This window comes from Xiphophorus couchianus, chromosome 5 (genome assembly GCF_001444195.1).
Source record: "Xiphophorus couchianus chromosome 5, X_couchianus-1.0, whole genome shotgun sequence".
NCBI lineage: Eukaryota > Metazoa > Chordata > Actinopteri > Cyprinodontiformes > Poeciliidae > Xiphophorus > Xiphophorus couchianus.
In genome coordinates this window covers 3,429,920-3,441,474 of record NC_040232.1, presented here as the reverse complement: position 1 = coordinate 3,441,474, position 11,555 = coordinate 3,429,920, and the positions used below count along the sequence as shown (strand labels likewise).

At 36.5% G+C, this 11,555-nt stretch overlaps 1 protein-coding gene across 1 annotated transcript; it reads left to right on the top strand.

Annotated features, from left to right (window-relative positions):
- The first annotated feature begins 39 nt into the window (after positions 1-39).
- Positions 40-10,465, top strand: LOC114143933 (uncharacterized). Its single transcript, XM_028016345.1, has 11 exons — positions 40-296; positions 383-561; positions 1,107-1,314; positions 5,592-5,637; positions 6,086-6,409; positions 6,527-6,838; positions 7,872-8,183; positions 9,255-9,533; positions 9,806-9,907; positions 9,996-10,066; positions 10,228-10,465. Exons 4-10 carry the CDS (start codon positions 5,604-5,606, stop codon positions 10,022-10,024), a joined length of 1,392 nt encoding a protein of 463 aa, XP_027872146.1. The 5' UTR covers positions 40-296; positions 383-561; positions 1,107-1,314; positions 5,592-5,603; the 3' UTR covers positions 10,025-10,066; positions 10,228-10,465.
- The last annotated feature ends 1,090 nt before the right edge of the window (positions 10,466-11,555 follow it).

Here is an 11,555-nt window from a genome sequence, read left to right as displayed (position 1 = left end):
GGATATAAACGTGACCCAGCTTGCACGTGAGCGTTTTTTTTTTAAAAGGCGCGGCTAGCACCTGGATGCACGGAGTCACGAAGCTGTCGGTCTGATATTCATGAACTTTGGGACCTGGATTAAAAATGATATTTTCTGAACGCCCAGCCTGATGCCTGAAACTTTTGTGGGTCCGGTTGACATCGTGTCAGTGATCATCAGGCCTAGTTTGGCGTCTTGTACTTGACCTACTAGCAGGTCGTAGTGATGCAAGTAGGCCGCCGGAGCGCCATGTTTGACATTGCTGCGTTGGTTCGGTAAGTTATTTTTCAGAAACCTTATTCTAAGTTGTTTGACTTTTTCCACCGAAGACGTTAGTGAAGCATTTTCTGTGTCTAAACAGAGCAGCACACAAGCAGAGACCCGACCACGGCCTCTCAGCGGCGGCTTGTTTGGTCGCTGGCGTCCCTGAAACGTCTGAGGAGATATAATGGCATCTGGAGATAGCAGTTGATCGATTATGGATTTACTACAATCAAGCTGAGGATTCCCTTCAATCAAGCTGAGGATCGCTTCCGTCAAGTATTGTTACTTTATTTATCATTACAAGCCAAATATAATCAAAAGATCAACAATGTAACAACATAAAATGTCATTCTGTGTGTTATATCTTTAAATTCACAGTAAACTTATAGAGAAACAATAATTTTATTCCAATGATGTCTGGTGCAAAATCATAACTTCAGGATACAGAAAATGATCCGATGATTTATGTAAGAGAAACGACTCAAATGCAAAATGTTTTAAAAGGTTTTCCAACATTGTTGAGACTTTCTGCCTCCAACACGGTGTAATAGAAACTGTGTTGTCAATATTGTTAATAAATTCCTTGTTAAATATGGAAATGGGAGTTCTAACTGTAATTACTGATTTTAATTTTGAAGTTTCTTTTAGTTTTCTGTGTTTTTAAAAGAAATCCCTGTAATTTTTAGCAACGCCGCTGCTTGTTGGGGCAAATATTGGTGGTTTTAGTTTTCAAAGTTCAGATAATCTCCATTTACAATTCGGGACATTAATCCTCTGATTTTATATCACACTTTGCTGTTCATTTATTGAAATATTTACAGATTAATTCAGTCGACTGAAAATAACCAGGATGTGGTTTTCTGATGAAATGCATCAACTGTGACGCAGCAAAAGGAGACGGAGCCATTAAAAGACGTTTCAAAGTTAAACTGACAGCAGAGAAACAGAAACAGATTTTCTTCTTTCTGTTCTGAGCTTCAAATCTCAGCGGCTGAAATAAAACAAAGTCCAGCAGGAAACAAACTAAAGGTATGTTTGTCTGAACCTTTTATCATTTTAATATGAATCTAAACATGTTTAACGTCTGATTGATTAAGAAAATCAATAATCTGTATTTATCTCAGATTATTTCTTCTTATAAAAACATTCAAGAGTTTTGATGTTTTCACCATTAGAAATATTTAAATATTGTAAAACAGACTCATCATAGAAACTTAGAAACTGATACAGTTTGAATTCAGGACTTTGTCACATTAAAGTGAAAGTAAACTTCATTTAAATATGTTTTTAAATATGATTTGAAGCTTTTTCATGTTTATAAACTTTGAGGTAAAAAGACTCAAACTTTGTGTTTGAAATGCTGAAAATGTTCAAAATGGTTTGATTTGCTGCAGTTTGTTTTTTACCATGTTTGAATCTGAGAAACAAAACAATAAGATAATGAAACTACAGTTTTTTCATTTCTGTTAATCAGCTGATTTGCAGAGCAGCTTGCTGAATTTCCTGCTTCCTCTTCATTCGACTGCTTCTCTTTTTAGACCAGATTAAAAGTTCAATTAATTATGTAAATATAGACGATTTGGGAGGAAATCTAAACTAAAGCAAAAGAAACCTAAGAGCTCAGACAGGATGCAGACATGGCCACCCATAATATCTGAGAATAATGGTCTTACTGCCAACTTTTGAGTCTGTAGAAAGGAAACATCTTTACAGTAAAGCCAATGAATGATTCTCTACTGACAGTTTTAAAACATAATTCCTCGTTAAATTTACAATTCAGGAAGTCAAATAAAGTTTTTCTGGCTAATGGTTTGTGTTGGACATCATCTCCATATAGTCAACAGGTAGAAAAACATTTTTTCCAGGACAAACTTTAGTGTGCAGTGAGGAAAATAAGTATTTGAACACCATGTGAGGAAGGGGCTGAAATTTTTATCTTAGACGTATGTCCACTGTGAGAGACATAATCTACAAAAAGAAATTTGGAAATCATAACGTATGATTTTTTAAATAATTTATTTGTGTGTTACTGCTGCAAATTAGTATTTGATCACCTTCAAACCGGCAATAATTCTGGCCCTCCAAGGCCTGTTAGTTCACCTCCCTCCACTTATTACTCTGAATTAGAAGCAGCTGTTTGAGGTCGTTAGCTGCTTAAAGACTCCTGTCCAACTACTAACATGGTTAAGACCAAAGAGCTGACCAAAAACACCAGACTAAACTTTAGACCTCTAAAGGCTGGGAAGGGTTATGGGGCAGTAGACAAGCAGCTTGGAGAAAAAGATCAACGGTGGGAGCAGAAGAAGTGAAACATGACTGTCTCCCTCCGACTGGAGCTCCAGGCAGGATCTCACCTCGTGGCGTATCAATGATCCTAAGGAAGGAGAGAAATCAGTCCAGGATCAGCTGGTCAATGACCTGGAGAACTGGCACCACTGTTTCCAAGGTTACTGTGGGTAACACCAAGACATCATGGTTTAAAATAATCCCAAAAACACCCAGCCCCATGCTGCTGTGAAGCACGGGGGTGGAAGCATCATGCTTTGGGGTGTTTTTCTGCACATGGGACAAGACAACTGCACTGTATTGAGGAGAGGATGACCAGGGCCATGTGTTGCCAGATTTTGGGGAACAACCTCCTTCCCCTCAGTCAGAGCGCTGAAGACGAGTCGTGGCTGGATCCTCCAACATGACAATGACCCGAAGGTCACAGCCAGGAGAACCAAGGAGTGGCTCCATAAGAAACACGTCAAGGTTCTGGAGCGGCCTCGCCCGTCTCCAGACATTAACCCTTTAGAAAATGTTTGGAGGAACTGAAACTCCATGTTTCTCAGCAACAGCCAGAAACTTGGCTGATGTAGAGAAGATCTGAGTGGAGGATTGAGTCAAAGTTCCTGCTGCAGTGCAAACCTGCTGAAAAGCTACAGGAGACCTTTGACCTCTGTGACTGCAAACCAAGGCTCCTGTACCAAATATTAACATTGATTTGCACAGGTGTTCAAATACTTATTTGCAGCAGTAACACACAAATCAGTTATTAAAAAATCATACATTGAGATTTCTGAATTTTTTTAGATTATGTCTCACAGTGGAGATGCATCTAAGATGAAAATTCAGAGCCTCCATAATTTCTAAGTGGGAGAACCTACAAAGTTGAAGGGTGTTAAAATACTTATTTTCCTCACTGTACTTTATAAATAAAGTAAAACTGAGGATCTGTTTCCTGTTGGTAGATTTTTACCAAACCGTCTCTCAGACGTTCTGGATTAAACTGCGGCTGAATCAGCTGCTGGGGCTTTTTGGTTACTTGTGGTTTGAATTAATGACATTTAACTGGAATATGAAGGCATCACATGGATATCAGTGTTGATTCTTTAGATTTTACTGGGATTAAACGACTACTAATTGCTTAATCCCATTGGCGATGGGATTAATCCCTTTTACATTACATCCCGCTTAATGTAAAAGTTCAGCTACTGGTTGAAAAGGAGGAGAGGTTGATGCATGTGTGTCAGACTAAACCAGAATCATTAGTTCTGGATCTAATGATTAAAAATATAAAAAAATAAAAACATAAATTACTTACTCAATAAAATCTGCTAACTTTGGTGCAAATATTCATTAAATGAAGCGGGGACGGATATGAGATAAACATTTTCCAGTAGTATGAAAACTTTAAATGTTGAACATTAAAGAATCACATTTATCTTCTCATTTTTATCTTAGCTCATTTCACTGAGGAATTAATCTATTTAATCCATTTATACATGTTATATAAACTGTAAATTTAATGCTGCACCATGGTCACAATAATAACTTATTTTATTTGTCAGCTATTAATTATTGGTTTCACTACATTATGAAATATTGATGTCAGTGACGGGTTACAGAGATGGTTTCAAATCTTCAGAAAGCCTCAGTTGGAAATGTGAAAGAAATGATCCTAGTTCACCTTTTTTAGAGAAAACTAAACATTCCTGCTGTATGGAGTCAGTTTCTTTCTCTTGTAACATAAAGAAAATGAAATGTTTCCAGATTCCTGTTTTCCAAACCATCTCTAATCTATAATAACAGTTTTATAGTACAGAACAACAGAGGAGTTAAATTAAACTCAGAGGTTAATAAAAAGCCGACAGACTGGAAATTCTGTTATTCTGCTATCAGTCCGTGTTCAGAGTCCAGAGTCTCAGAACCAGAGCGGGTCGGTCTAAACCAGCTGCAGCAATACAAACTACTGCAGCAATACAAACTACTGCAGCAATACAAACTACTGCAGCAATACAAACTACATTTTGCTGTCAGTGGCAGCATGGATGTTAGAATCCCCCCAGGACAATCAAATCAGTATTTAACACTAAAACAGAAAAAGTTGGTTTGTTTCCAGCAGCTGATTAGATTTTTATATCAAAGGCTCCATTAGAAATATTTAGTCTGGAAAAAACTTTAAAGTGTTTTATATATTTATGAGACAGAAGGAGTTAAAAACTCTAAATAAAATATTCTTAGTGAATTTTTAGTTTAACTTGTATCAGTTCAAAAACTCAGGAAACAAAGGAGAGAACTGGACAATGTGAGAAACGTAATCTTAGATCTTAGATCTTAATTATAATGTTTAATATAATTTTTTATTATAATATTTATTATAATAAAAAAACAATGACGTATGAAACTGTAAGTTCTTCTTGTTTGGGCTAAACTCCTGATTTTGGGTTTTTTATTTGGGTTTTGTTTGTTTCCTCTTTTATTTAGATCAGTTATATTTTTGTTTTACTTTGACTAGGCCTTTCTTATTCAAGCTTCTGTATTTTGTTTCGTATTTTGGTTAAATCAGTCTCGTTTCCCCTTTTTTTGTTTCAGATCTTTGTTAGTTATTTTAGTTTATGTTCTTCAGGTCCAGTTATTTTTTATGTTACATTTATTTCCCAGTTTGTTCTCCCTCGCACCCTGTGCCACTTCCTCTCTCCCTCTCCTCCCCTGCCTTCTCTTCCTGAACCTGTAACCTGTTAGCTCATCAGCCCGGGTCTTTTTTCTGCATTCAGCCTCCCCAGTATTTAAGCCCCTCATTCTCAGTAACTCCTTGCTGGTTCCTCTCATCTACTTCTCCTTATTCCTCCCATGTTCTCCTTGATGTTTGTTTCTCTGAATTTACTCGTTTTGTTCCATCTTGGCTCCAGTTGGTTTTTGTAAGTTTCATTAATCGTTTAATTAAATCATCGACTCTGTGCTTCAGCTGGTCTTGTGTTTGGGTTCTACCTCAAACCCACACACCGTAACTCCTGATGTTTGATGATGTGTCTGTTTTACAGGGAGGAGAAGAAATGAGGCTGACTCTACATTTCATTCTGACGCTGAGTAAATAAAACCTTTTTATAGTTATTGACAAATGAATTGAGTTACTTTCCTGCTCAAACTAAATGTCAGGATCCTGGTTTGTTTCAGTGTTTGGGCTTATTTTCATTTTCTTGTTAATTTGTGCTCAGTTTTAGATATTTTTATGAATAAATATTTCATCACCAACTTCCTGCCTCCTGCTGGTCTGCATGATGGATCAAATCTCCTCCCACATTCAAACATTAAATCCTGAATCTATTTATTCTAAACTGAAGTTTTAAATCTAATATCTAAAAGTTAAAATAAAAATTAAAAGCAACTTTTGGTGATTAAATCAGCAAAGTATAACTTTATATCTTATCATTTGTCCCTGTTATCTGTGACAGTAACAGGCCATAAAGGAAAATTTATTTCAGACACAAATTATAACAATTTCCTTTAAAATGTGCTAAATATGTTTTTCCTTCAGGTTTTCTGTTTTTTCTGGAAACTTCAATTATAAAGTTTGAAGGAGAAAATGTCACTTTCCATCCAAACATCACTGGACTTCAGATTAATTCCTATTACTGGACCTTTATGCAAAATAATCAAACTGAGAAAATAATCAATGTGATTATTGGAGAGACAAAGAAAATTCACAGAACCAGATTTGAAGGCCGCCTGGATACGGATGTAAAAAATGGATCGATCACAATTTTTAACCTCACTCTTTGTGATGGAGGAACATTTCAGGGGGTTTTTTTCATAGAAGGGGGAAAAATCTCTGACCACATCGTCAAGCTGGAGGTCAAAGGTGAGAAATGACAAAAACACTGAAATGAATGAAAGACTGGAATCCTCTATTTACTGTTTTGGCTTCATTTATAATTTTATTGCACCTATAATGTAAATTGTGTTTCTGATCTTTCAGACAGTGATAAATATACTGAACTGAATATTCTGGTGGGCACCAATGTTACTCTGAGCTCCACACTGCAAAAACTGGAGGAGGATCAAGTTGTCTCCTGGATGTTCGGCAAACAGTGTCCTGAAAGAGAAATCGCCAACAATAAAAAAAACTCCAGTCATTATGGAGATCCTTTCGATAAAGTGTTTCTTAATCTAACAAATGGAGACCTGATAATCCCTCAGATCACAGTAAGATTAAGTGGAAGATACCATTTTCTAATATTGAAGGGTGGACATCCATACATTTCAGGAATATATGATGTCACAGTCTACGGTAAGTATTTCAGAAACATCACTGGCTCTATCGTAACTCATGAAGCTTTTCTACAGGATTACTAAAAATAATAATAGGAAGATTATATCTAATTTATATAAACATTTACAGATGCATTTCTCTGACAAGTCTATAGATATAAAGCAAAAGTGGGAACTAGAAATGAATGTTGTTATTGAAGATGAGGAGTGGGAGGAGATTAGTGAAAAATGTTTTAAGATCCTCCACAGTCCAGGTTGGAAGGAATTTGACTGGAAATTAAGAATGAGATTCTTCTAAACACCTTTCAATATTTCAAAATACGACAGAAATGCTACAAATTTGTTCTGGAGGAGCAGGAATCAGGTTGGGGATCACACCCACGTTTTCTGGGCCGGCCCAGTACTGACTCCATTCTGGCAGGAGGTTCAGACAGAAATTTAAACAATATTTTAGTTCACGGTACCACTGAACCCACTGCATTATATACTGGGTTTGACCCCAGGAGAAGATACTGGGAAAAGGAAGTCCAGTTAGATTCTGCTGCTGGTAGCAAGGAAAATGATAACTCTGTCCTGGCTCAAGCTTTTACCTCCCACCCTTCAACAACGGCAAGAAAGATTGAAAAATGTGTATATAATGAAAAGATAACAGCAAAGCTTCATGTAAAAATGGAACATCTTTCTAAGCTATTTCCCACTTTGGATGGTCACACAGATAAAGATGCTGTGAGTTATAAAAAGTTGTTAGCCCCCTTTGTCTGTCTCTCTTTTAATGGAAGACTCTGGATTTGTACGTCTTCTTTTCATGTGAGTCCATGAGGACGTTTCTAAGAAATGTCAATTTCTGAAATGGATTTAAATGTTTGCTGATCCCCCTTTTTTCTCTCTCTCTCTTTTCTGTTGTACTATGTAAGAGCATGTATATATATATATATATATATATATATATATATATATATACATGCATATATGTTGGATTCTTAATATTCTTAAAGAATGTTAAAAAAAATCACTAAAAATAACAAATTCACATTGTGTTTCTGATTTTTCAGACGCTGATGAATATATTGAACAGAATATTCCAGTGGGCTCCAATGCTACTCTGAGCTCCACAATGCAAAAACTGGAGGAATATCATGTCATATCCTGGTTGTTTGGAAAACTGTTTCCTGAAAGAGAAATCGCCAACAATAAAAAATGCCCCAGCAAACATGGAGATTTTTTTGACAATGTGTTTCTTAATCTAACGAATGGAGACCTGATAATCCCTCAGATCACAAAAAGCTTTTGTGGAAAATATTATTTTAAGATATGGATGAGTGGATATTCATACATTTCAGAAATATATGATGTCAGAGTTTTCGGTAAGTATCTCAGAAACATCACTGGCTCTATCGTAACTCATGAAGCTTTTCTACAGAATCATTAAAAATAATAATAATGTGATCTTAATCTCAACTGTATCCACAATCCTGGTAAAATAACTCTTTGCCTCCTAAAACTGCTGACACCGTGGTAAATCATTTTAAAACTGTTTTTCTTACCTTTTCATTTCCAGAACTTCAGTTTTGTTCTGGTGAAATCATTTTGTTGCTTTGATATTTTTAACCATTTCAATAAATTATCAAATTCAACCGGAAGAAGAGTAATCCTGATTCAGCGACTGGAAAACATAAATTACTTTATTCCAGAAGTTTGCAGCTGATTGTCACTAAATTTGCTTCTTTGTCATTTATTTTTTCTATTTCTTCTACCTCATGTTCTTAGTTCCTGATCCTCAGTTTGTCTGATGTTTAGTTTTTCCTCTGCATCCTGCAGTGTTAACATTATGCATGATGTAATCTTTTTAAAGCTACATTTATTATCAGAGATAAAAACTTATCAGTGCAGGAATTGTAACTGTAACTCCCACCAACCTGACAGGTTCGGTTCGAAAGAGGTTTTCCACTCAGCAGGAAACCAGAAACAAGGAACTAGAGAGAAAAGACAAAAACCAAAAATGGCTGAGAAAATAGTGATTTTTAAAAAAATGTATTTTAAATATACAAGCTAAGACTCCTGCCACTATCCCATGCCTTGAATGGCAGTTTTAGAGTTTTTAAATATTAAACTTTGTGTTTGAATTTATCCTGCAGAATAAATCTGAACCGTTTTCATGCGTGAGGGAAACTCACCGATTGATTGGTTATTTACCTTCATTTTGTTTTTGGTTTCGGCCAAAAACCGATAGAAACACATCAGTTCAACTAAAGTTCAGGGTTCAAATTCATGATTTCTTTTTTGGAAAATGGGACAAAAACAGAAAACTTCTTAGTAATTTAAGATGTAAAAAAGTCTAAAACCCTGACAGCTCCTCTGATTTTAACGGATATTTTTCACATTACTTTTTCATTTTACGTTGTTTTGTGGGTATTTCATTGTTTCTTCTCCTTTAGATCAGGTCTCTGTTCCCAACATCACCAAGTCGACGGCTCCACCAACCAACGGTGTCTGCAGTGTAACCTGTTCAGTGGAGAACGGGCCTGAAGTGAACCTGACCTGGTTCAGAGGAAACATCAGCATCAGCAGCAGCAGCAACCAGAACGTCTCCACCCTCACGCTGCTGCAGCACATCCGGGGGGAGGATTCCTCCACCTACAGCTGTCGGGCACAAAACCCCGTCAGTGTGCAGAGAAAAACTCTGGACTCTCAGCGGCTGACATGTCATAACTCAGGTAAAAGGTCGTCTTTGCTGGAAGAATCCTGCAGTTTATCAAAGTCTGAACGACATGCAGCTCAGTTCCTCTGTTCTGATCAACATCGAAGCTGAAAACGATCAGAAAACAGATTTATTAATAAATTTCCTCCTGCAGGCGGATTCTGATGGAAATTAGGACTTTCTCTGGATTAGAACGAGGATTTACCTGATCACATGTTTCTCTGGATTAATTTCTGTTTTATGAAGTTTTCATGATGATAAATATTTTGATTTTTTGCTGGTTTACAGGAACGGCTAAGCTTTGGGTCATACTGGTGATTATTCTTACCATTCTGGTCATGGTTGTTGTTGGGGCAGGACTTTTCATCCATCGCAAAAAATGGAAAAGAGGTATATATGGAAAAATCTTTTTGATCATATTTGCTACATTATTCCTTTAATATTATCCTCTGCTGATGATATTTCATAACACCAACAGGTCATGTTAGAGATCCTCAAGGATCTTAGTCAAACCGAGAGACATCGCCTCAGAACTGCAGATCCTCTCTGGTAGATCTATGAAAAATATTATCTAAACATTTAAAATCATTTATCACGTTTGTTAAATTTCTTGCTATTTTGCGTCAACAAAAAACAAACATCTATATATATATATATTTATGATTATTTTTGGACTCTATAACCAAGCTGTATTATTTTATTTCTTTCAGACAAGTGAAGAATTTCTGCTGCAAAGCTGCCAAGGACCAAGTTATGAGACAGTAAAGTGACGTAGTTCACTGACCTGCTCCACCCAAAGGGAACTGATGGAGAACATCCACCGCTGTTCATCTCAGAGAGAAACTGAAGATAAATAATTCAATATAATTTTATTTTAAACTTTGATTGTAAATCCCTGATCTCAGTATTTTAATGTTTATTCTGTATAATAAACAAATATATTATGAAGTGAATCTGAGTGTCATTCAGCCTGGATGAGTTTCAGGCTGAAAGCATCATATTTAATATTTACTGCAGATGTTTCAGAGTTTAAAGAGCAGAAATATGAAGAGAAGTTTTTCCTGCTGACCTGCAGCTTCAGGTTGATGGAAATCAGCAGAAACATCAAATCCATCAGAGTTTTCTGCTGAGTTCAGATCAGCTCAGGCTGAAAACCCAACAGAACCGATTCTCCACCAACACGGAACTCTGACCAGAACTCGGTTCTGTTAAAGCCCGGATCCATGGAAACTGTTCAAATCCTCCAATCAGGGCGGATCAGCGGCTTCCGGGACTGTTGGTTCCCTCTTCCGGTTGATATGAGGTATTACACCTATTCAATATCGTGTTTCTGTTAATAAATAAATGGCCGCTGGGGGCGCTAGACCATCCTATGATCCGCTGTTAGCCAGTGAACACTGAGCTAACTGAGGTCCACCTCCAGAACCGGGCTTTGTTTGACCCAGTTTCACTAACAAGCTGGATCAGAGTCCATGATGAGGAGCAGACAGAGGACATTATAACTCTGCATTATAATTAATATAATATTAAATACAGAATTAATATATATAATATAATTATAACTACATGTTGGATGAGTTATAATAAATCTCTTTTTCTTATTTTAAATAGTTTAATTTGCTTCATATGAGGCAGAAATCTATTCCTGAGCAAAACGCAGACCAACCAGTCGGTTCCTGAAGCTCCACTTTCTGGACCTGCTGAGTTTATCAAAGCAGATAAAGACAGAAGCATAAAACTCACTGAAACTCTCAAAGGGACAGTTTGCAGATCAACCATTAGGTGGCGCTAATATTCTCAAAGTTCAGACTGCAGTTCTGTTTCTCTACTTCATAAATTGCAATTTAAATATGTTGAGTTCATCCTAAAAACAAACATTTAGATCATGTTGTCTGTATTCTTTGTTCTGTTGTTGAGGTTCTGAGGTTGTTTGTGGATTTTTTAGAAAGACAGTTAACTTTGGTTTTATCTTAAAACCTTTTAACCGTCATGATGTCACTGATTCCTCATGGACACATTAACTAACATGTCTGTTCTA